Source organism: Felis catus, chromosome C1 (assembly GCF_018350175.1).
Source record: "Felis catus isolate Fca126 chromosome C1, F.catus_Fca126_mat1.0, whole genome shotgun sequence".
Classification (NCBI taxonomy): Eukaryota; Metazoa; Chordata; class Mammalia; order Carnivora; family Felidae; genus Felis; species Felis catus.
This window is the reverse complement of record NC_058375.1, coordinates 3854550-3880089: the sequence shown is the minus strand read 5'-3', so window position 1 is coordinate 3880089 and position 25540 is coordinate 3854550. Positions and strand designations below refer to the sequence as shown.

The 25540-nt window shown below is 58.9% G+C and overlaps 1 protein-coding gene across 8 annotated transcripts in view; it reads right to left on the bottom strand.

Moving 5' to 3' along the window:
• Positions 1-25540, bottom strand: part of KCNAB2 (potassium voltage-gated channel subfamily A regulatory beta subunit 2) — an 84742-nt gene that overhangs the window by 50889 nt on the left and 8313 nt on the right. For 2 of the 8 annotated variants that reach the window (XM_019836068.3, XM_045035006.1), the window contains exons 1-2: positions 10902-11011; positions 440-568 (exon numbers count right to left, since the gene is read on the bottom strand). In XM_019836068.3, the coding sequence (XP_019691627.1) occupies positions 440-516 (77 nt within the window). In that variant the 5' untranslated portion in view covers positions 517-568; positions 10902-11011. Of the gene's footprint in view, positions 1-439; positions 569-8563; positions 8721-9781; positions 9872-10901; positions 11012-25540 lie in introns of those variants that run through there. The other 6 variants (XM_045035007.1, XM_045035008.1, XM_045035004.1 and 3 more) reach the window with 4 other exon arrangements.

Here is a 25540-nt window from a genome sequence, read left to right as displayed (position 1 = left end):
GCCCCCACATTAGAGAGGTAAGGGTGCCTGGTGAGCAGCTGGATGCCTCCACCCTCCCGGTGCAAGGCTCTGAGCCCCCCTCAAAGGGGGCTGCACGGCCTGTGATGTGTAAGAAAGAAACAGGAACTGGGGAGGGTCCCCCACTCGCTTCCGGGCCTGCCACCTCCAAGATTTCAGGGGAGTCAGGGCCAAGTCTAATCCTGGCTTCACCTCTCTGGGAAAACCGCGGGCTTTTCTGTCCCACTTTGGTTTTAAAAGTTTCCATTCCTTTCCTTGGAGAAAGAGCTTGCCTACATGCACCTCAGAGTCCTGTGGGCCTCCCTCGATCTTTCCCTCTGGGCCAAGGGGTGGGGCTGGCCTCAGGGACTCCCCCCAACCAGACGCAGGACTGACCCCGAGAGTGGCCCAGGTGGCTGGGGTGGGGGGGCGGGGGAATCACCTGTAGATCATGCCGGGGGAGCCCGTCTGCCGCAGAGAGAGCCGCGCTGGGGAGCCCGTTGTCGATTCCGGATACATGGAGCCGGCCTCACTTGTGCTGACCTGCCCTCTTCTTCACGGACGGAAGATTCTGGAGGAAAAGCAGAGTAGAGGGGAGGTGGTTCAAAAAGGGCAGTCTGGTTTGCCCAGAAGGCTCTGTGATCCTGAAGGCCCTGTATGTCGGGCACCTGTACCCCCCACACCAGATGGACAGACCAGCCCATGGGGGCTCAGACAAGGCGGGTGGTCGGGTTCAGTAGTTCTCCCTTCCGCCTCCCCAGCTGCCTTCCTGAGGGTCCGCGAGCCCTTTCCTGGTGGTGCCAGGGGAAATCTGTGGACTTAGAACTCTGGCTGTCTCCCCTGTCCCAGGAAGTGGCACCACCACCACCCAGGCTCATCCCTGAGCCTGCAGATTCCCAGGTGCCCCAGGGCAGCTTCCAGGAAGGCAGCCAGTCGGATAACCTCGGCTCCAGAGACTCACACCCTCCCCGTGGGTGTGCGCTGGACCTAATGACCTGCTCCCGCCCTACAGGACATGGCACAGGTCACAGGATGTCACTTCCATCATCAGGTGATACAGGTAGTGCCTTCTGTCTTGCTCGCAGACTCTCTCCCTTGCTGGCTGTGACGACGCGGGCTGCCGTGCTGGAGAGGCCCGTGAGGCCGGGAACTGAGGCCCTCCGTCCAACCACCCACAGAGAAGTGAATCCTTCGAACTGCGTGAGCTTGGAAGAGTATCCTTCCCCAGTTGAGCCTTCAAATGAGACCCCGGCCCTGGCCAAACACCTTGGCTGCAGGCTTGTGAGGCCCTGAAGCAGAGGACCCTGGTAAGCTGTGCTCTGCCGGACTCCTGACTCACAGAAACTGAGTTTTCAGGCCCTACGCTTCCAGCAGTATTTTTATGTAGCAACACATAATGAATGCAACAGACATGTCTGTCCATTCGCTCTTCCCCCTGCTACCCGCAGGCTGAGCCACCAACATGTCACCTGGACCTCCTGACTGCTCTCCCTCCTTCCATTTCTACTTTAAAAGGAGATTAGGTCATGCACCCCTTTCTTCTCTTCTCCGACAGGCCAAGGGCACACCTACCACAGGGCCTTTGCACTTACAGCTCCTTTTGCCTGAAATACCCTTATGACCGACCTTCTCAGCATGGGTCTCCTCTGGGAGCCCGCCCCTGACTATCATGCTCAGGGGTTCTCTCCCAGCACCCTGCCTGCTGTCCTGTGTAGTCAGCACCAGGGACCTTCTTGATGGTCTGTCCCTGAGTTATGAGGTCTTAACTCTCTCTGGAGTGCGAGCCCCACCAGCACAGAAAGTTTGCTGGTTTTGTTCACTGTTACATCCTCTGTGCCTCAAACAGGGCTTGGTACTCAGCAGGGATGTAATACAGGGTTTCCAAAAGAGTGATGGTCCTCTGATCCAAAATCACCACGCCGATGGGCTTTAAAAGGATGGTCTGGGCTCAAAACGCAGCCCCGCCTGCTCCCAGCGGGGCCTCTCAGTGAATGCCCATCACTCTTCCTTCTGCCGGGACGTGACCCTCCTGCCAGCAGGAAGCAGGCTTTCTCTGGACACGTTCCAACCCCGGCAGAGGGCTCGTACGTAGTGCAGGTTAGGTCTCACTATCACTTAGCTCTCCTCTGAGTGGGGGGCGTGCGCATGTGTGTGAACATGCTGGAAAAATGGGGAGAGAAAATGCAAATCAGAGGTTATCTCACTACAGAGATAACCTCATGGAAATGATGGAAATGATGCAGACAGCGAAGGTCCCCAAAGTTTTCTTCTTTTCCTTTCTTTTTAACAAAAAAAAATTTTTTTTAACGTTTATTTATTTTTGAGACAGAGACAGAGCATGAACAGGGGAGGGGCAGAGAGAGAGGGAGACACAGAATCCGAAACAGGCTCCAGGCTCTGAGCTGTCAGCACAGAGCCCGACGCGGGCTCGAACTCACGGACCGTGAGATCATGACCTGAGCTGAAGTCGGACGTTTAACCGACTGAGCCACCCAGGCGCCCCTTTTCCTTTCTTTTAAGTAGGCTCCGTGCCCAGAGCTGAGCCCAATGCAGGGCCCAAACTCACGAACCATGAGATCAAGACCTGAGCTGAGATCAAGAGTTGGATGCTTAACTGACTGAGCCATGAAGGTGCCCCCGCCCCCTGCAAAGTTTCATTCTTAAGAAATCTCATTCAGAAAGAAATGACAAAATGAAAAAAAAAATGCACTTAAATCCTTAAAAGAAATGCAGTAGATCCTTGGCTGATGCCGAATCCAGTCTTCAGGCTTATCAGCTGATTCCTCATGACCTGCGATGCTGTGACCCAGGCTCACCTCTCCCCAGGCCCCTTGTCTGCTTGGCCCTGTCCATCCACACCTGGTGGATGGCTCCAGGCAGACCCTGAGGGCCTCCTGGTGACCTATTCTTTTACTCTGGGGTCCATCAGGGTGACTGTCACCAGACGGACCAGCCTGACTGCCCCCACCCAAATCTAAGCAAGAAAGAGGCACGGTGCCTCTCCCGCAGAGAGAGGTCAGTTACACAGCTCCAGGGGAATTGAGTCCTGCAGCTTTGGGGGTGGGAGGCCTCAGAGGCAGGCTCCCCTCTGTGCCCATCAGGTGCTCCTGGGGTTTGCTCTGCCAGGTGGCTCAGGGCACGAAAGCCAACCTTCTCATGAAAGTCATTAACCTTAAGTCATTTACCGGTGCACAGAATGTCTGTCGAGGCCCTTCTGTGCGCAGGTGCTGTTGGCTGCCTGAACAACACGGAGCCCTGTCCGTGGACAGGAAACCACAGCCACAGAACTGGGGGTCCCCAGAGTGCCAGGCATTGCGTCCAAACACGGTGGTCCAGAGGTCACCGGGGAGGAGGGATGGCCACAGGGGTGGGGGACGCAGCATGTCCTCACAGGGTCTTGTGGAAGGGGATGGGGCCAGGCAGCCCATAGCAGGCGGGACGCCTGTGCCCTTCACTGGGGGATGTGACCCAGCCCACACCCCACTCTCTCCTGTCTCCCTTTCCCTGGGTCCAGTTGCTAAGTGGTGGTGTCTCAACCCCCAGCCTGGGCACTCAGGGGTACTTAACTCCCAGGATTCCAGAATCACAAGCTCCGTCTGAATTGGAGATGGTTGTGGGGACCAAGAGTCTCAGGTTCCACAGACATGGGGTGCGCCCAGGAATCTGCATTTCTAACTAGTCTTCCGGGTGATGCTCGTGCTCCTGGCCCAGGGACCACGCTTTGAGGACTGCTGGCCCACAGCCTGGGTCCCGGACCAGGAACCGGCAAATTAGCAACAACAGACCAGATGCAGCCTGCCACCTGTCTCTGTAAGGTGTTACCGGAACACCTCCGTGCCCGTCAGCTCACGAGCCGCACCTGTGTCTGTGCTACACTGTGACACCGGGCCACCACAACATACCGTCTGGCCTCCACAGCCTAAAATATTTACCACCTGCCCCTTTACACAGCAGGTTGCTGACCCCGCTGTAGGCCCCACCCCCGCCTCCAGCATGACGCTGGCGCGCCTCTCCCCTGAAGTCCCCAACGCGTCCTCTGCCACGTGACTTAGAACCTTCTGTTTCCCCTCCTATTGCCACCTGGACGCCTGGCCACGGCCACGGCCACGGCCACAGCGCCTGCTTGAGCACACACCCCGTTCCCGCCCCCACTCAAGAGCATCTCGACTCTCAATGTGGATTCTTTGTCCTCTATGGAGCACTGCCCTCCTCACGCGGTCGCTCATTACTTCTCTCATCTTAAACAACAAAAAGCACAGCTTCTTGGATCCCCTTCCTTCTCCACCAACTGTCCTGCTTCCCTCCTTCCATTCACAGGAAGATTCCTCAAAAGAGCTGTCCTTTCTGGTCCGCAATTCTCCCTTCTGCCTCCGCCGCTCTGAGGAAGCTACTCTTGCCAAGGTCACATTCCTGTTGCTAAGTCTGATGGTGCCCACGGCTTGGGGGTGACGGCGGGGCTGCCCCCACTCTCCGGCTCCTGGGACGCACGCTTTCTTCCTGTCTCCCCGTTGCTGCTTCTCAGTCTCCTTGGCTTCCCCGTTCACCTCTGTGACCGTGAATCTCTTTTCTTTTGCATCACAAGAAGCGCCTCGTATTTCCACCTGTCTCCTGGCTCTGAATCGTGTGCTTACACCGGAACCCGTGCGACTGTACCTCCAGGTCCCAGCTTCCCCCCCGGACCCCAGACTCATCTATTCAACTGCCCTTTGGGCATCTCTATAGGGTGCGGAGCAAGCGTCTCAGATTCACTTGTCCCACGTGGAGCCCCTGGCCGCCGCTACCCCGGCTCCCCCATTATACAGGCATCTTCAGAAACATCCAGAATCCCATGCTTGCCCCAGTGGCCCCTACCACCTCCTCTCCAGTCCAGGCCACCACCTTCCCTCTTACAGTCCTCACAATAGCCTCCTGATGGGTCTCGGCTTCCACCTTTACGCCTCATGGTCTAGTTTACAGGAGCCAGAGCGATCCTACTAGAACATCAATCAGATGCCATTACTTTGCTCAAAACCTTCCAGTGGCTGCCCATTCTGTCGAGAGGGAAGGCCTGCAGTTCACCAGTGGCCTCGGTGTCTCATGAACCCACAGACACTCAAACCTTCGGGCTTCCTTCTGCCGGAAGCTCTCTGACCCCCCGTGAAGCACCCAAGGCCCCCTCTCCAACCTCTGCCTCTTTGTACAAAGGTCACTTTTTTGCTGAGTCTTCTTTGGACGCCTTGTCTTAAATTGCAAACCCCATCTCCCCGTGTTCCTCTAATCCTCTCCTGGTCATTTTTCTCCTTAGCACTGTCACCTTCCAACATACCTTCCACTTCACCTAGTGTCCCAGTTGTGGGCTGTGTCTCCCTCCCCTTAAGACACCAGCTCCATGAATCTGTCTGCTGTGTTCACACCTGTGCCCGGGAAACACTCAAATATTTGTTGAATGAATGAATGAATGAATGAATGAATGAATGAGTCTGACTCAGCCTGCTGAAGGCTCATCCAGGGAAAGCAGAGGGGAAGGGGCCAGGCGTCTGCATTAAGGGCAAACAGACTGCCCGCGGTGCTGGGTGGGCCTGGGGACCCTGGCTGCATGAGGGACAAGGGCAGTCTTCTCTGGAGGGTGCAATGCTCTGTCGGTCCCAGGTGTGGTACTCAGGGCAGCTACAGGGACAAGGACAATATGGGCTGCACTCAGGGAGGTGCCCCTGAGTAGGTCGCCTGTCACACTCCTCTCCACCTCACCTGGACTCCGAAGGTCAGGCTCCCCTTGGAGCCAGCAGCCAGCTCCCCGACCTGCAGCCAGGCACTGGCCACGCCCTCGTGCCCACTTCACGAGAACGACAGGCCTCATTCCTCCTGGGGGGCTGGTGCCTTTGCCACCTCCTGGGGAGGGAGGGGGACCCGTGAGGTTTTCCCCTGCCCCCTGCCTTGCATTCGGCTGGCCTGCCCAGAGCCCTCCTCCTCGTTTGCAGCTGCCACAGTCCAGGTAGGAGAGACCGCGTCTGTCCCGCGGCCATCCCGAGGGGCCAGTGTGCTAGCGGGAGGCTGCCGATCCCAGGGATCACGGAGGAAGGGAGGCTGGGAGAAAGGCTTCAGAAGCCATTGGAGAGCCTACCTGGCCCAGGGTGCAGCCTGGAGGTCCGCAGTCTGGGCCCCTCCGTCCCCTGCACTTCCATCCACTTGTTCTGGATGTGACCTTGAGCAAGCCGCCTGACTCATTCTCGGAGAAACTGAGGCACGAAACACTCACAAAGCCCTGCCTGTACTTTCTCACGGAAGCAGAGGGAAGGAGTGAAAACGCTTTGAGCTCAGGAGGGAAGAAAATGGGTAAGTCCCAGCTCTCAGACAGTATGGGAGGGGGGCTGACAAGGACGGCAGGCCCCCCCAAAGCCCAGGGCTCCATCTATGGGCACTGCCTTTCTTCTCCTCAGCTTACTATTCTGCAAACTTTCAAACATCATTGAGGTTGTAAAGAATCAGCACAGCAAGGAACGCCCATGTGCCCTCCGTTCTATTCCCTGATTGTCTGTATTTTGTCTGGTTTGTACACCTGCTCTCTGTCCTCTCTCTGCTCCTCCTCTCCCTCCATCGCTCTCTCACTCACAGGCAGGGCTCGCGCACAGTCGCCTGCGCACGCACACACGGCCGCACATACTTTGGCCAATGGTGAGCAGTGAGGCCGAGTCAGCTCCAGCCTGAGCCGCGGCAGACTTGCCTCCACCATCGCCACGGACGAACGCACCCCCTGGTCCCCCAGGACTGTCGCGCGGAAGGTGAATGGAGCTGTGATTTCAGCCCTCCTGGGAGTATGTTCTACTGGCTTCAGCCTTCAGGCCCAGCCTCGTTACATGAAGTTACGACTCGTGAGTCACGGGAGGGACCTCCAGTTGGCGGAAAAAGCCTCCGCTCGTCTCACCGCTGTAGATTCTGGAGCGCAAGAAAACCGGGCAGTGGGAAACGTCATTTAGCACAAGCTCCTGAGCCCTGGGTCACAGTTCCTGACTCGAAGCCTCACCAGAGCCACCACACACGCTTCTATCCTCCTCCAGGGCTGGTCTGATGACACAATCCCGCCTTGTGGGTGACCCGAGGAGACCATTCCAGGTGTCAGGGAGGGAGGCAAGGTCCGGTTGGGCTCAGATCTGCTGTCTGACCTGGGGCAGCTCTTTCAACCTTCCTAAGTGTCAGTTTCTCCATCTGTGAAATGGGATAATGGGAGTTGAGGAGGATCTGACGTGCTAACGGGTGGGGGTGCGCTGGGAGGGCCGCGGGCTGGGATCCACCTGTGCCTGGCCCTGGTGGACAGAAGGTGCCGGTCCAGGACCGGGGAGTCCCTGATCATACCTCCTTCCTCAAGGAGGTGTGCACCACGGGGCACAGATGTGCCGCCGCCTCCTCCCAGGCGGTGGTCTCTTCTTACGGTCCTCAGATTTGCTACATCTGCTTTTGCCTCGCTGCCTCTCTGCTTTGCCCGTGGGGGCTGCTCGTCTTTTCCCCAGAAAAAGACGAACCCCTTGTGCATGTGGCCAGCCACATGCAGAGATGATTCAGCGTCATAGTGGGACCTGTGTTTCTTGGGCCGTCTGTGGCTGCATCCCAATTCCTGATCATCCTGGAAGCTCCAAGCTTCCCGAAGGCTTGTCCCCACCTAGTGGAGGATTTAAGAATTACAACACTGGGGGCCCCTGGGTGGCTCAGTGGATTAAACATCCAACCTCGGCTCAGGTCATGATCTGGCGGTTTGTGGGTTCGAACCCCACGTTGGGCTCTGTGCCGACAGCTCGGAGCCTGGAGCCTGCTTCGGAGTCTGTGTCTCCCTCTCTCTCTGCCCCTCCCCTGCTCGCACTCTGTCTCTGTCTCTGTCTCTCTCTCAAAAATAAACTTAAAAACAAAAAGAATTCTAACACTGCATGAGTTCACCTATTGCCACGTGACCCGGGTTAGGGCTGGAAACAGCAAAGAATTCTCACGTGGCTTTGGAAAGTCAGGGATTGGGGGTTGTCCCGGCCGGGTAGCTCTGGCCCAGGGTCTCTCCTGAGGTTGCGGTGAGGGTGTCCGCTGGGCTGGGGGCTGGAGACGCTAGATGTTTCACACACAGGGGTGGGCAGGGGCCCCCTTCCCACCACCTGGGTCTCTCATGCCGAGGCAGCTGGCTTCCTCCAGAGGGAGGGGTGGAGAGAGAGAAGCTTCGATGTCCTTTATGCCAGGGGCTCAGGACTTTTGTTCTCTTGGCTGTAAAGGCCAGCCCTAATAAGGGGGCGGGGGCGAGGACCCGGAGGTCTGGCGCGGGTCATTACCGAGACACCAGCGATGGATGATTCCCCACGTTTACTCCTTCCCCATCTCCTGTGAGACCCCTGGACGTCGGCTCCGCCAGGGCGGGGAGCTCTGTCTCTTTTGTTCCCCGGTGGGTCCGAGTGCCCAGAGCAGCACCAGGCACACGCTGCGCGCTCGTGAACACTGCCCGAGGGGGAGAAGACAGGAGAGGTTCGTGCTGTTGGGGGTGGTGGACGTCGGGGGGCTCTTCCCAGAAGCCTCGGGGCTCGGGGCTGGGACTCAAGCTCCTGTCTGTCGAGCTCACCTTACTTTGCGTGTTGCTACTCCGTCCCTGGAAATCCTTCCTGCCAAAGCCCCGAAGAACCACTGTGACTATGACATGGCGTGAAACCACCGCCTTTTATGGGTCCAAAGCTGCAGCAGCCACGGCAGCCAGTGTGCACCCCACAAAGAGACAGGAAGAGGTGTAACTGCTCAAAACCACCAGATCCGGAAGGCTGCTTGCGTAACACACCCTTCCTCTCTCTCCCACAAGCGGGGTGCCGCGAGACGCAAGCCCACTCCTCCCCGTGAGCAGGGGTGGCGGGCAAGAGTGAGTCCGTCCGCGGAGGCACTGCCAGTCCGAGCGCACTGGGGGGATCGGCTCTGCCTGTGGGGCATCTTGGGCGTGAGCAGAGAGGCCCAGGGGCTGGAAGGATGGCCCAGGGGCCTGGTGGGGAGGCGGTCCGGGGACCCACAACCCCATTTCCAAGCAGTACCCCCAGGCCATGCTCAGCCTTGGATGGGGGGCAGGGAGAACGGTGAAAACACTACTGGGGGCAGGGGGCCCCGGCCAGGACCGCCTGCTCTTTGCCACAGAGAAACCTCCGTCTGTCCTCCAAGCTCCTGAGCCAGGAGCAGCATGGCCATCAGCCCACCTGACAGGGAGCACCGTGGATGTCACGTGTTCGGACAGGAGCAGACACAGAGGGACCAAGCTGCTGAGTCCCAGTGAGAATTTCTTAAAAAGACGACAGGCTAGAAACTGTTTTCAAAGCAACGCTCGGGTGCCTGTCCCCCGATGACACACAGGCCACCCCAGCATGGGGCTCCGGCTACACTCTTGCAGGGAGAGGCCCCATTCATATCTCATTAGTGCCACGATGCAAAAAAAAAAAAAAAAAAAACCAACCAAACAAACAAAAAAAAACCTATCACGGCCCCAAACTTTCAACTTTCCCCGAGCGACACTGAAACGCCTCTGCCCTCATGCAGCCCACCCAGATCCACACCCACCCGTCATGCACCTGCAGGCTGAGCGCCTCCCGACTGAAGCAGGAGCCCTGCTGTGGCCCCCAGTCACACCCAGGGGATGCACAGCGACCGACAGGGGTCCGCCGGGGTCAGGGGCCAAAGACCCCCAGTCTTGGGAACTGCCCCCCGCCCCCCCTGAGAGTAAGTGGAAGCTTGGACACCCCTGGCGCCGAGGAGCACCACCCCGTCCATCCGGGTCGCGCCAACCACAAGCGGGACGGGCCCTCACCTGGAGCCAGGGCAGAGGGGGCCTCAGAGCTGCAGCTCGTCAGGGCAAGAAGTAGGACGCGAGCCCCCGCATGCTCCGTGCTCCGGAACCCTGTAACCACGGCGTCCTCTCTGTCATTCATTCAGCAAAGCTTGGTGGCCCTCCTGCCCCACCTCGGGAAGCTGGCAGGCCCCTCCTGCCGCCTCCTTCTGGCCACCCCCGCCTCACCCTCCTACCGTGACCACACCCTGGCACAGAAGTGGAGAAGAGAAGCCGGTGGGGGAGGGAGGGAACACCGTCCCAGAGGCACTTGGCTTTTCTGGGCAGGGAGGAAGCCCCTTGGGCAGCAGGGAACTCCCTGACCACCCCTGCCCTCCTCTCCCGCATGGGGGCCACGGGCTGTCTCCCCGAGACAGAGCCGCCAGGTGGGGAGTGGCTTCAGGGTCCCCCCTATCCTCCCCCCCCACTACCCTGCTGTTGGCCCTGTGCTCAGCTCTGCGGGAGACACGAGGGGTGGGGACCCGCTCCTTTCTTTCTAAGGCAGGGACCCTCACTTCTTCTGCCTGTGAAACTACTTTCCTCTCAGAGACGGGAACTCCCCGGAGAGGAGGGGTTCGGGAGAAGCAGATGGGCAGGGATCCCTCCAGGAGCTTGTGGGAGCGCCTGGCAGCTGGCGCTCCCTCTCCCCCAAGGGCAGGACAGAGGTGGCCCCACAGCGCTTCTGATCTCCAGGCAGCTCCTGTCTTGTTGCCCCAGGGATGAAAGCAGACGCCAGGCAGAACTGTGTCCCGTGTCCCAGTCAGACACCTCTGCTGGGTGCCAGCCTGCTTGGCCCCACCCGCCTGCCCTGGCTGTTGTCGCCGGGTTGTGGGGGGCCTGCGGTGTCCCCGTGCAGGCAGGACGCCTGTAGCTGCTCTGCTGTGACAGATGGCCACACGGGCTGTGCCTGGGTCCAGCAGGGACAGCTCTCCCGGCTGCAGCCAGCCCCGTGCGGGCACGGGGCCCCAGGGCAGTGGCCGGCCCGATTAACCCTGGATGTCAGGGGAGCGCTAAGCTAAGCCCCGCTCAGGGAGCTGGGGTGCCCACCCCCTCGAGCACAAACCCCATTCGGCAAACAGGATCCCTGAAACCCCCCAGGTACCTGTTCCTGAGACAAGACCATTTTCGTGCGTATGAGGTGGAAGGCACGGGACCACAGGGCCAACCAGGAAGTGGGTGGCAGCTCATGTGGGAGGGTTCCTGGCGAGCCAGGGGCCCCCGAGGCGCTGGGGTGGGGCCTCCGCTCCCGGGCGGACACCCCAACCTTCCTGGCTGGCAGCACAGCCGCCTCTCCGGGGGAGGGGGCAGGGGATGAGAAGGGGAAGGACACTGGGCGTGTCCCCTCCCTCCAGAACAGGAGCAGACCCTGGCAGGCAAGCAGTGGGCCCCTTTCCCGGAGGGGGAGAGGGACACACATGCAGCTCCCGGCTGGTCCTGGGGATGTCACAGACTTCCGCCTCTCGGTGCCAGCTTGGTACCAGGGCTGGGCTGCACGACTTTCACCTGGTCATCCCCACAGCCCTCAGAGGGTACTGCTGCCCTCCTCATTCTACAGCTGATGACACTGAGGGTCAAAGGTCAGGCCCATGGCTGGGATTCAGACCCAGCTCCCAAGCTGTGCTCTGAGCTCTGCACGGCTCTGCCTCACCCGTTTCCCATCCCAGTGGTCCCAACGCGGTGCCAGGGCACAGCAGGTGCAAGCAAACTGTGTGCAGGTGGGGCAGCCCCGGGGGGAGGACAGGTGGAGGGGACTGTCTTTCCTCATAGCCTCTCCCTGCTCTACCCTTCCTTCCTGGGGAGGCCCCTCAGCTGGGGGAGAGCGAGGCCAAGGGAGGATCCGGACGGAGCATCCCCTCTGTCCCTGTGCCGGCCAGGGGCCTCTGCCCCTGTGCTGTGCCACCGCAGCCCTGGCCGTCCCCTTCCCCACGGTTCCGGGGAGTAGAGCGGGCTCCCCTTTCTCCAGGGGTGGGCACAGGGAGTCGGCCAGCTCAGCCCCTGTGCCTCAGATCAGGGGTGGCGCTACGTGTCCCCAGCAGGGTTAAGACACGGACGGGGTGACGGGGAAAAGAGGTAAGAGAAGTGAACGGTTTGGGGCACTCAGATCTCCCAAGTGATGGGAGGTGAACAGGAGGCAGAAGAGAGGAGAGCAAATGGGTCAATGGAAGAGAGAGACCATGAGGCAGTGGGGGAGGGGAGCCCCTCTGGGCCGCACCCCAGGCTCTCCCCCCCGCCCTGTAGCCCCCACAGGCCGGAGCGCTTTATAGATGAGAAAGCCAAGGCTCACTATACGAAATCGTATCCCAGGGCACTCAGTCGTCAGTGGCAGAGCTGGGAGGGGAACCAGGAGGGTGTGACTCTGGACCGGGGCTCTTTCTTCTTGCTGGTCTGAAGCGCCCCCTCGGGCCTGACTCGGGACCCCGCCAGCGCCCGCCGGCCCCGTGACCCTGTGCCCTGAGAAGGCAGGCGTAATTCAGTGCTATCACAGACCTCCAGGAAGCAGGCAAAAGTCGAACATTTCACATGACCATCTGCAGCCCTCACACCCCAGCATCATCCCCGGCCCTTACGTGGCTATTGCATCCACCGACTCTTTGTAAACAGTTACCTTAGACCAGGAGGGCTGGCGAGCGCGCAAATGCGGGGCAGCAACGTTGGAGACACCCACAGGAGGGGCTCCTCTCTGGCACCGATGAGTCTGAGCCCCACGTTCAGGCTGGATCAGTAACCATGGCGGTAGGGTTGCTGGCCCACTTGCCACTCCTGAATTATGTCCCAGCTACTGTGGCCTGGGACGCGGTCTGCGGCAGAGTCCCGGTGGGTGGGGCTTCCAGGAAAGTTTCCCTTTCCTGATGGAAAGGGAGTCTTCCGGTACATTCTTCCTCATGGAGGAGGCTGCTGACCACGTTCTACCTCCATTTTCAGCAGAAGGAGTAATGCTGGGAGTTCGGGGAGGGGCGGGGGGTGTCTCAGAGAGGGTCAGGGTCCAGGAGGTGGTGCCACAAAGGCCCGAGTGGGGCGACATGCAGGGAGCAGAGTCCACTGCTGTCCCCCACGACTCCGCCAGAGAACAAGATCGTGTCCCAGACTGGTCTTGAGACCACCCCCAAACATCTTCCTGCTAGGTGGGGAACCTCACAGCGGTTCTGGGTATTTCCACAATTTAAGAAGCAAGTACTGCCTTGATGTAACTCGTGTTCCTCCGGCTGAGATCCGGTGGGGGGTGAGGCGGGCAGGGGGCGTGTTCCCCGGGCGTATGTAGCCAGAGAACTGGTCTCACACGTGCTAGACTCCCCCAGGGTGAGGGGCAGAGGCCCAGGTCCAGGGCGCTGGAGACACCGCTTTCCTCTGCAAGATTCCCTCGCAGGCAGATCTCGAAAATCACCCAGATGAGTCCCCTGGGGACAGATGAGTCCCCCCAGGACAACCCAAATGATGAAAAAGGTCCTTTTTATGTTGATTTGAAATCCCTGTCCTTGTAACTACACCCGCTAGGCCCACTTCTGCTCTCTAGAGGCAAATCCTGTCTCTATGTCTCACGGCGCTCCTATCCATCTCGCAGACATCCTCACACATCCCGCGCCGCACCCCTGCCGCGTCTTTCAATGTTTCCCCCGAGGTTTCCGACTTAAATTTCATTTAGGCCAACGGCACGCGATGTGCATTGCTTCTCTGTCACACGGAACCCTTACAGAACCGTAAAGGTGGCTGGGAGACTCCGTCATGCTGTGGAGGACACTGGGCCCGAGTCAGCTGGCCGCTAAGTGCAGGGGCAGAGATTTGACGCTTGAGGGGCTGACTTCAGAGCCTGGGCACATAATTAGCCACCCCTGGGTATGGCCTCTTTCTGGAACATCGACACTGAGGTCACATCCTCCAGTCTGCTGTTGGTGGAGATTCTCTGGAAAACGACAAGGCACCCGGAGCCAGGAACAGCATCTCAGGCCTTGGTCAGCAGTCAGGGAGGGAGGGGGTCTCCTTCCTTGCTCTGGGACAGGGTTTGGCAAGGGCCTGGGGGCCCAATCCGGCCTATCACCTGTGTTTGCGTGGCCTGTGAGCGAAGAGTGGCTTTTAAGTGGTTGGAAGAAAAACAAAAGAAGACTATTCCCTGGGAATGAAAATTACATAAACTTCAAGTTTCAGCATCCATAAATAAAGTTTTATTGGCACAGGGCCATGCTCATTTGTTGTCCGGTTCTGCTCTGGCTGCCATAACAAAATGCCACAGACTGGGGGAGCTTCGGCAACAGACATGGGTTTCTCACAGTTCTGGAAGCTGGAAGTCCAAGATCAAGGTGCCGGCAGACTCAGTGTCTGGTGAGGGCCCGAGTCCTAGTTCACAGTCGGGGTGTGTCCTCAAATGGCAGACAGCGAGCCTGCTGGGGTCTCATCATCTTCTTACGAGGGCACCAATCCCATCAGAGGGCCCCGGGCTCACCACCTCGTCAAATCCTAATCACCTCCCAAAGGCCCCGCCTCCAAACACTATTGCACTGGGGGTCAGCACATGTGAATTTGGAGCCGGGGGGGGGGGGTGGGGGTGGCGGGGGTGTGTGTCACATTCAGACCACAGCACTTAGTCACATATTGTTCACAACTGTGTTCATGCTACATGGCAGGGCCGGGGGATTTCGACAGCGACCACATTACCTGCACACCAGAAACATGTGCTCTCTAGTCCTTTGTACAAGAGGTTTGCAGAGCCCTGACCCAGGACGACACTGCTCGTCACCACGCCTCATTAGACCGCCTGGCCTCCCTCCTGGAGAAACGAACCCCCCACCACCCGCCTGCTTCACACGAGCCTCCCCGTCCCACACCCCTCTCCGCCCTGTGCCCACACTTGCTTCTGCGCCCAGGTCTGGGTCTTTACCTCTCTCTGCGTGGTGCTCAGCGCTGAGCCACAAGCATGCTCTTGGACTCTGTTATTTGTCTCTCGCATTTGGGGGCGTGGTGGGGGGTTTGGTGTCTTTCAAGCCAACCCTGGGAGTCGGCTGGGGGTTTTCGTCTCATGAGATCACAACCTCCCCTCTGGGGATTGGACACGCTAATCCACGCTAAGAACCCCTATCCAGAAGGCAGACCCGTTTCGGGGGCGGTGTGACCTCTAGGGTTCTGCTCATCCTCGTCCAAAACCTCACCACGAAGAGGCGAGCAACATCAGGGGGAGCCCTTGTTGACGCGGGGGGCCACGCGTCCCCACGCGGCGAGTTATTGTTGGCACGTGCTCAGTAATGCCACCGCCATCCCGCCTACACTCCCCACCTGTCACGCCATGTGTGAGAGGTCCCCCGGAGCCTTCGCAGCAATGTGAGCCTTCACGGCTGAAAAGCTCCCTGCATTTCTTTCCTGGGGGACGCCTCCCCAGGGAACATGCGTGCAGATTTCCCAGGCATTCAGGACAGGCCAAGTCAAAACACCTGATTGAATTCAGGACGTGGCTCTGTGGTCTGTTGAAAGGACCCCCTCCCCAGAAGGCCCCAGAATGGGTGGACGCAGGGCCACAGGCCCAGCTCGAGGTTTGAAAGGGCTCCACGATGACTCACGGAAGCCAGAGGGCCAGTCCAGACAACGTTGCAGGGAAAGGGACGCCCCAAGAGCGAGGTCCCTCCCGGCCCTGCCCAGCAGGGTTCTACCTGCTCCTTCTCCGATGCCTGGGGAACAGAGCAGGGAGGGAGGCCAGCAGGTGGGCGTGGGGACCCCGCCTGGCCCTCGGGGGCCAGTGGGACAGCTGTAGCTGTCCATAGGTGGCGGCACATATGCTCTCCCTTCACAGGGGCGTGCCGGGGGGCGGGGGTCTGAGTCTAGTTGTGTGGCTCAAATATCCCTGCCCCAAAGATGTTCCTGACGCAAGAGAAACCTAATTATTCCAGAATCTTCTTTTCTTCGTTCGCCCCCAGCAACACGTCTAAAGCTCCAATCAACATCAGCACAGACACAGCCCCAAACTGAACCCTGTCACCAATGGTTGTCTTTAGGTGGACAGGATGCTTGCCTAGGATGCTTAGGCATATGATGAAAAACATCTAGGGCGGGAGACCTGCCAAGATTGGGCGGGTAAGGGCCAGGGCGTCAATATTTTAGGCTTTGTGGGCCAGGTGGTCTCGGCAGCAAGGCTGTGCGAAAGCCAGCAGAGACAGTGTGTGACTGGACGGGGGTGGCTGTGTTCTAATAAAACTTTATTTGCAGAAGCAGGTGGTGGGCTGGAGTGGGTCCTTGTAGTTTGTAAAACCCTGATCAATGACATAAAAAAAATAAAGGCGACATCCACCATAATGAGATCAAGACGAAAGTGTGGGCCCTCGTGAGGTCCACAGCATCTGCTTCGCAGGGGGCTGGGGCCTGTCCTGTGTGAACATTCTGCCAGGAAGGTCAGAGGTGACCCCACACTGCCTGCTGGCCGCACCCTGGCCCGCTGCTTGGCGGGGGTGCAGGGCTGGAGGGGAGGACGTACAGGGGCCCTGTGCGCCCCGAGTAATTATCCTGCTCTTACTTTGCTAGTAATTCTGATCCATCATCGGATTGCAGGCCTGATTAATCTGTTCCGGAATAAGCACGCAAAGCCGTCCTCCTGGCCGCTCTCTGCGATGCTGCTCGCCGGGGACAGCTGGCCGAGGGACACAGGCTGCTGCCTCCGATGCCGTACTATTTTTGGTTACTCTTTTTGCCTCATTTATTTTTGATGTGAGTTGCTCATACAGGCTGTACGTTCTCTTTCTCGCTCCTGCACTGAAATGAAATAAGCATAGTATTTTTAAACCCTGCTTGTGATGCTCCTGATTAGTGTGGAGGAGCGATGCACCTGGAGAGCATCCTCCGCCGTAAGGCCACCTGCCCTCGCACGCCGGCAGAGCCTCTACCTGATGAAAACAGCAGGCCAGAGATGCCACACCTCACTCTCCTGGACACGGTGACCTGCGCAGTCCCGGAGAAAAGGCTGGGCCTTCAAGGTCCTGCCCTGAAGTTGGACTTTGCATGGGTGGGGTACAATGTGTCCTCTTAGTGGCGTGGATAGCGGAAGCGCCACTGGGGCGCCTGGGGGGCTCCCTCGGTTGGGCGTCCCACTCTTGATTTCTGCCCACTGGACATCCAGGTGAGAGGCTGGTGGTGTCCTCTCCTGCTCCTCAGTCCCTGGCCGGAGCGGTTTCCTCTCTTGTACCGCAGGGCCTTTGCAGGTGCTGTCTCTCTGCCTGGCACGCTCTTCCTTTGTGTCCCTGCTCAAACGTCACATCTCTAGAGGCAGCGTCCTGGAGCGTTCTCTCCAAAGTGACCCGTCTGTCACATGTCAGCGCGTGCCTCTCCTTCGGAGCTCGTGATTGCTCACCTGGCTGTCTCCCAACTTGATGGCAAGCCCCCTGTGGTGGGACCAGGTCTGCCTCGTTCCCCGTGGAGACCCTCCTGCCAGGACAGGCTGAACGCACGAGGCATGTCCTGCTGCTCCGAGCGGGCGGTGCTTTCCTTCTAGTTAACACGGACTCCCCACGAGGCCGAACCGAGCAGGGTGGTGAGTGGTGGGGTGACAGCACATCGTCTTCCAGCTGCTCCTCCGAGGGGCCGCCCGGTGCCACAGTGCAGCCTGCACGGGCCCTGGTCAGCATCTCAGGCTGTAGCCGGAGTCGAGTCTCCACCAGGTCTGGACCCCCAGCAGGACGATGCTGGGTTCCTGAAGCGTGCGGAGAGCCGGGCGCCTCAGGGGCACGCGTGCACGGGCGTGAAGACACACGTATACACACGCGCGCACACATCCGCATCACCTCTGCCCCCTGCACCTGTATCACCTCCATCACCTCCCCAACTCTGTCACCTCCACCCGCACCCCAGGCTGCTCCTCTTCCTCCAAGCACTCTTGCTTCCAGTGTTCTACTCGTGGAGCCTTTCCCCTGAACGACCCTCCAGGACACTTCTTTGCCCCTCCCCCCACCCCCCCCACCCCCCACCCCGCGAGCTTCAGCTCTGGCCGCCACCATGAGCCCCACGGCTAGCCGTGCCTCCATGTCACCCCTCTGCCCCGAGCAGAGGTTCCTACTCCCAGCTCTGTGGGCTCTGTCCACATGAGCATCCCTTGGAACATTCCCTCTCTTGCCCATTTCCACTGCTGGCCTTGGGAGTGCCTGCCTGGACTATGGTCATTCCCCTGTCACCAGAGTCCCGTTCCTGCTGCCCACCCAGGGATCTATCACATCATGCCTTTCCCTAAAGTCTTCAACGGCTGCCCAGGGCCTTCTCTGTCAGGTCTAAGCACCTCAGCTTTGCATGCTGAACCACTCACGGCCAGCCCTGCCTACTTTTCCAGTCTTCTCTCTCCTCTCTGAACCTCCTGCACACCTGACCTTGGGCCCACCTGCCTGCACCTCTTTTCTGGCACACCTGACCTTGGGGCCAACCGCTTGCCTCTTCCCTCATGCCCCTGTGCCCATGGCAGTCCCGTCCTCATTCTTGCTGTTGCCTCGGGGGACCGCTACGTCTCCCCATCTGCCAGGGCCTTCACCAGCCTCAGGGTCCAACGGTAGGTCCCCAGGCCTAGACGGGTCACCCCGCAGTATTTTCAGGGTTACCCCGGGGGTGGGAAACAGTGGGGAGGCAGCTCGCACTTTCCATTTCTAACCCCTGTACCATCTGCGTCCTCTCAGAGACCTACCTAGAGTCACACGACTCTAAGAGGCAAAGAGCTAGGACGGGTCTGCCTAACTGCAAAGCCAACACTCTGAATGACAACCTTATGCCATTTTGCCCCCAAATCCGCGATGATTTCTGGAGAACGCTCCCTACAGTTTTCTCGTCGAAGTCTTCAACACTTGAATGCCAGCCCTGCCCCTGGGCACCCCCTCCCCAATAACTGCCCTCTGCTCCGGAGCCTAAATCCAACAAGGGGATATATATATGGGGCTGATGCCCCAAGGCTTCCCCATCTCTTATATTAACCAGGGCAGGGGCAGGAGGGACTCCTCAGCTCACCCTTGAGAACATGAGTAGCCTGCCTGTGACCTAGGGGATGGGGTGACTGGAACACCCCCGAATCTCCAGAAGGCAAGCAAGGGCTCATCCCACATCCCCTAAGGCAGAGACAGTCAAAGTCTGCATGTCCTGATCACACTTGAGATTAAAAAAAAATGTTTTCTAAACGTTTATTTATTCTTGAAAGAGAGAGAGAGAGCAAGCAGGGTAGGGGCAGAGAGAAAGGGAGACACGGAATCTGAAGCAGGCTCCAGGCTCCGAGCTGTCAGCACAGAGCCCGACGCGGGGCTCGAACTCACGGACCGTGAGATCATGACCTGAGCCAAAGTTGGACACTCAACCAACTGAGCCACCCAGGTGCCCCTTGAGATAGTTCTTGAATCCAACATCTACCTACTTCTTTTCTAGTTATCTCCAAACTATGACAAATAATGCTGGATTTCTCTTTTTTGCAGGGGCAACAAAATTCATTTCAAAATAAGCTTATTTAAAAAAAAAAAGCTTAAGGGAAAAATATAAACGCAGAAACGGGCTTGGAAGTGTGCACGTATAACCCAGATCCTGAGATGGCTGGCCAGTGGCTGAAGCGTGGGAAATCTTGCCAAAGAGAGACAGACAGAGAGCCGAGTGCGAGAGAGTGTCTCTGACATCCCGGCAAAATCTCATCCCAGCAGTCCCAGGAGAGGGCGTGTGGACTCCACAGCAGAAGCCCAGGGCGAATGTGAGTTCCAGGACATCGTGCAGTTCTCGCTTGCCTTTGAAACTAATTTTACATCCGCTTTTGGGAAAGTGTGTCAGGGGTTTCTCATCTTACAGGAAGTTTATCAAGAGAATCTAGGGAGCGACCAGAACACCCCCCCCCTCCGCCCCCTGCACTGCCCCGGCGGACGGCGTGTTCCAGGCCAGCCCTGGTGAGAAGCTCGGGGAGGGGGGTGTAGGCACGGGAAGCAGAAAGCAGATCTGAAGGGGTGTGTGCATGTGCGTGCACACACACACTCACACGTACATGCACACACATGGGCCCACGCCACCCAGTAGCCAAGTGGCCCGTAGCCTGCTGGTGCTTGGGTACCCAGAAATGCCGGGAAAAGGCCTCGCCTTCCAGAGGCCAGACTCTCCACCCCGCGCAGGCCAGACGGGTAGTGCTGACCTTCCCACGTGTAGAAGGCACTGATGTCCCAGGCCACCCTGTGGGCAGCCTCCTTCTGCTCTAAAAAGCAGATGCCAACGGGGCAGGTAAAGACCGAGGGCCCAGGGTCCCCACAGGGGTGTGGGGTGGCCAGAAGGACTTGAGAAGCACACGATGCCACCTAGACCCTCGGGCTCGTCTTCAGGGGACGTGCACATTCAGCCACGGCGCATTTCAAACAGACTCAGCGTGTCCCACACTTCTGGAGTGAGGCAGAGGGGGTTGGATCTGCTCCTACCTCCCTGGGGATGAAGCACACCCAGGGGCGCTGTTGCTTTCTTCCTTCTGGGCCCTGGCCAAGGCCAATTTCCTGTCTCTACAGCTCCAGCTGCACCCGCTCCCAGAGGAATGGCAGGGCTGCCCCAGTGCCTCCCTCAGGGGAGCCAGACCATGATCGAGGCCACAGGCATCTCCCCACGAGGCAGCCCAAGGCCTGAGTTCCCAAGGGGCAGCCCCTCCTGGGTGGGAGTTACACGCAGCATGAGATCATGGGCTGGGCAAGGAGGGTTCTCAAACAATTCTGGTGTCAGGACCAGCTGATTTGGTCCTTCCGAGAGGAGAGGCTCTTAAAGATTATGCACAGGGAACACGGGAGATCTGTCCCTGGTGCTGGCAGCCCTGCAAGGGGTGGGGGTGCAGCTTCCTACAGCAGGACCAGACTAGGGGGTCATTTCCCTTGCAAAACCCAACCCCTGCCCTTCACGCCAAGTAGAAAGCCTGCAGGTCTCAATGACTCCCCTCCAGGATTCCCTCCTCACCGGTGCTAGAGTGGGGATCCGGGGTGAGGCAGCGGCCCCCTTGGCGGTGGCCGGGCAACCCACAGGCTGCACCGAGCTAAGGACACCCTATGGCCATCACGGCCGTAGCATCTCCAGCCCCTCTCGGCCGCGGCTGCAGCTGCAGGGTTGCGAGGACCTGGCTGGCGCGGCCACCTCTCAGCAGGGTAATCAATGAATCAAGGGGCTGCTCAAGGTAGGGGAGGGGCCCGGAGGCCCCCCCCCCCCCCGCCCCAGCCCCGTCCCCTGCGATGGCAAGAGTAACGGTGTTGCACAGTGTCCTTGGGAGGGCCTGGCTTCCCCCTCTCTTCTGGGGGCATCCATGATAAGAGACCATAAAGAAAACATCTCTCACAAACGGCTCAAGTCCTAACTGAGCGGAGGCAGGAAAACACAGTTCCAGGGACGGGAAGGAAACAGGCAATTCTGCCGGTGGTTACAGCCATGAGCACTGATTACTGCGTCTCAGAGCCTGACTCAGCAGTCAGAGCAGCTGACACAGGAGGGAGCCGAGGTGGCATCCACCGATGGATGGAGCTGCTCCAAGCTTCGTGGCACAGGGGTGCGTTTTAACCGCTTACACCCCAGGACGGGAGGAGGAGGGACCCCAGCTTCCTGGCGTTCCCAGATGGGCAATTTCACAGTCTGTCCACGTGAAGTGGCCACGCTGGCATTGTCTTGTGTTCCCAAGCAGTCCCTGAGCACCTGGCCCTCCCCCAGGTGGGGCTGAGGTCTCTTCCCCTCTGGAGCCCTGCAGGAAGCCACCCCCTGTGCAGCCTGCTTGGGGAGCAGCGGCTGTTGCCATCTTGCTCACTGATGTGAGTTTCTGCAGCAACATCGGAGGTGGGGAGGCTGGTCCTGGGCCGTGGGGACCGGAGCCACCTACTCTGGGCCAGCCCCGCACTGGGACACTCTGGCCATCATGTCCAGCCAGTCCCCCTCCCTTGTGCTTAGCACAGTGCCCGGCGCAGCTCCAGGCTGGCCGTCTGCACCGACCGTGTGCCGATTTCACACACAGTGGGGGTCGGATCCCTGGACGGTAGCTCTTAACCTCACTCTCAGGTGCATCTCGATAGTGACCCTTGGAAGTTGGGGGCCAGATCCTGGTTCCAGCTGCAGAGGGGAAGCAGGATCCTGAGACGCAGAATTCTGGCTGAGCAGCGTGTCTGACAGATCCAGGGCCCCCTCGCAGGCTGGCATCCTGAAAAGGGGGTTTACCTGAGTGCCTCCCATCCACCGTCAATGAGACACAGGGCCCTGTCTTACCTGCTCACCTTGTCACCCTCAGGTCAGCTCTAGAAGGAGGGCCTGGGCTTCCCACAGCCTCTCTGGGCTGCTGAGCCAAACCTGGTTGGGCAGGAGGTGGGGGCGGGGGGGGGTTCTGCCTTCCCAGTAAGCCGGCAGATGCGGCTGGGGAACACCCCATTCTTGACAGCATGAAGCCCTAGTTCCGGTGTAACCGTGGGCCTTTGACACAACCCCCTCTCCCCCGTGCCCCCACTCCGGGGTCCTCGTGAACTCTCACCCCCAGCCAGCAACACCTGACATATGATCTTTGCCAAGGGGAAAATAAACAGGAGGCTAGAAAGAAAGTCATAGAACCCTCTGTAGGGCACTGGGGATGCAGGTGGACATCGGGGGCAGAACCCCACTGCAGCAGGTTGAGGTGTGTACCCGCCCCCCCCAAAAGGTCAAAGTATTAATTCCAGAGTATGATCTTATATGACAACAGGGTCTTTGCAGACATAATTAAGGTAGGGATCCAGTGATGAGGTCACTCTGGATTGGGAGGGTGGGGGGAGCCCTTAATCCAGTGACAGGTGTCTTCGTAAGAAGAGAAGAAGATTCAGACACAGAAAGAAGGAGATGTGAAGGTGGGGGCAGATGACACATCTAGAAACCTGGGAATGTCACTGGCAGCACCAGGAACTGGGAGACAGGCCTGGAGCAGGCGCTTCCTTGGGGCCTCCAAAGGGAATGAGCCCTGCCCACACCCTGGTTGCAGACTTGTAGCTTTCAGATCTGCGAGAGAGTAAATACGGCTATTTTGAGCCTCCATATTTGTGGTAATTTGTTCTGGGAGCCCTAGGAAACTGACATACCCACCACCGAACCCTTTAAGCCTTGCCATCTCAGTAGGCTGTACGGGAGGCAGAGGAACAGCCTTCTCTTGGGGGAGGGGAGACCACCTGGGGGGGGGCGCTGGAGCCCCGTGTCCCCAGCCCTGGCTTAGCTCCACACCCTGGTCAGGAGTGGGGGCTGGGAGTCTACAGGGATATTTCTGCAGCTCTCCCTGCATTAGCATCTGTGAGCAGGCTCCTGGGGCTCTCCCCGCTCTCCAGGGGGCTGTAGGAATAAATAACAAATGGTTTCAAAGAGGATTACAGTCCTAGCACCACATGACGGAGGCATGGAAGATTAATATCTTGCCCATGCAGCACCACACTAGCAATTTGAAAGCCAGCTTTACCCCAGCACATCCATTAAAGGCTCTGCTGAATTAAGAGCTACGCAGAAGACAGTCACCAGGCGCCGTGCCTTGGTGATCATAATTCACAGGGAAAAATAGTTTTAAATGAGAATACCCATTGTTGGTGAGGCTACGATGAAGCTACTCCATTCAGATGTTGCTACTTCTGGGCTACACGGCACAATCTTCTGGTGAAACAACCGGGGTAATACAGATCTATAGCCTGGGATCCAGAAATCCTACTTCTAAGTATATCCTAGAGGTTCAAGAGAGCAAATAAACCTAGACACACACAAACCTCACTACAGCCGCTAAACCCCTAAGGAAATGCTGTTTAAGTGAATGATGGAAACCCAATAGGGTGTAACGCAGTCACCGGCAGTGAGCGTCCCCCATAATTGGGTGAGGACTGTGGAGAGCTCCCACGTCTCCGCTGGCAGAAGGGAAAGCAGACAGGTGACAGGGGAGGGGTCCCTCTTCCCAGCCACCCTGTTGCTGCTTCAGATTCAGTCCCCTTTCTGGTGAGGACGGCCTGGGTGCACAACGCAGGGAAAGGCTCCGGTGGCAGCCTGGGAATCCCACAGGGTCGGGGGTGGGGGTGGTGCTCTGCCAGGGCCAGTTCTCACCTCCTCATCAATGGAGCTGGAGCAAGGGTGGCCAGCTGGGGGCCGGGCGGCACCTTCCTGGGGTTTCCCTGTATGCTGACCTGGACCAGGGATCCCGATGACCCTAGACCAGGAGTGAGGCCAGGGGAGTGCACCTGCCCCGTCACGAGGTTGGTCTGGGACACAGGATCGGGAGTCCTCTGAGGTCATATCCTAGCTCCGTCCTCTGGTTGCATGACCCGAGGGAGGCATGGTGCCTGTTCTCCCCCGTGAGGCGCAGGGAATCATATTACCCAATCCTGGGGTGGCGGGACGATTAAGAGCAAATGCGTGCCAGGTTTAACCAGGGGCCTGACAAAGAGCAGGGCTGTTCTTGGACAAAGGCAGCTCTGGTACAAATAATGACAGTGACAGCGATCGTTGCTGCCATCATCCTCACCATTAACCCCATCGTCATGACCACCATCACTATCTTCATAACCACCATCCCCATTACCACCGCCACCATCACCATCCCCATCCCCACTGTTATCCCCACCATCACCCCATCATCCCCATTATCATCCTCCCCATCACCACCATCACCATCCCCATCGCTACTGTTATCCCCACCATCACCCCCATCACCACTGCCATCCCCACCATCACCCCCATCATCATCCTCCCCAGCACCACCATCCCCATCCCCATCAGCACTGTTATCCCCACCATCACCCCCATCCCCACTATCACCATCACCACCACCATCATCCCCATCATCACCATGTCACCATCAACATCATCTTCCAACATCCAGATGAAGTGCCAGCTCTTTCTCACAGCACGACAAAAGGCGTTCAGCTATTCAGGTTCCCCCCCCAACTGCCGGGCCCTCAGCTCCCCTGCAAATCTGCTGGTGGGGCCATGGCCTTCTCTACCTGCCACCTGGGACCACTCAATCCGGATGCCCTGGGACAGTGTCTGCAGTTAGGAGGAATTATCTCCGCATAATTAAGTGGCTTGGCTGTAAAAACACGAGGGGCATCCTGGCTGCTGGGCACTGAACATGTGGTCTGTTCCGGGAGGCTGAGGGGCTGCAGGACAGAGGCCGTCCGTTCAGACGCCAGGCGGCTGGAAGGCTGTGGCCATCAGCCGGTGCTGCCGGCCCCAGGACTGCAGCTGTCTCAGCATGCAGGTTCAGTCGCCACGTGCCGCCGTCTCTGGCTGGGTGCCAGGCCCAGAGGCCGTGGCTGCCCTGACCCCCTCTGGGGCACTGCCTGGTGTTCAGGGTGTGCCAGGATCGTGCCCTGGATCCGGTGGTGGGTAAGACACTTTGGGGGAGGATCTGCTGGCGGGTAGCCAGTATGGGGGAGAAGAAACGAGGGAGCCTGCAGTGGGGGTGGCCTCTGCCCACCCCCAGGGAGCCCAGGCTTGGTCCCATGGTTTCAGCGTAAGGACCCAGAGCCCATGAGGTGGGGAGCGTGCCGCAGCTCAGCTCCTCCAAGTGGAGCCTCTGGAGGTTCTTGGGGTGGAGGAGTGGGCAGAAGGGGAGCCCCAAAAGCAGTCCTGGTGGAGGGCAGTGCCAGGGCGGGAGGCGCGACTTCATTCCTGAGCCACGGGGAACTCACGGACTCATCTGGACGGTGGCATTTACCTGTCTCTGCAGCTCTGAGCCCTGGGCACGGATGCCGTGAGGGAGTCGGGTGGTGAGTCTGGCCTCCGAGGCACGGAGTGTGCAGCTTCAAGGGACTGTGGGCACTCGGGAGACTG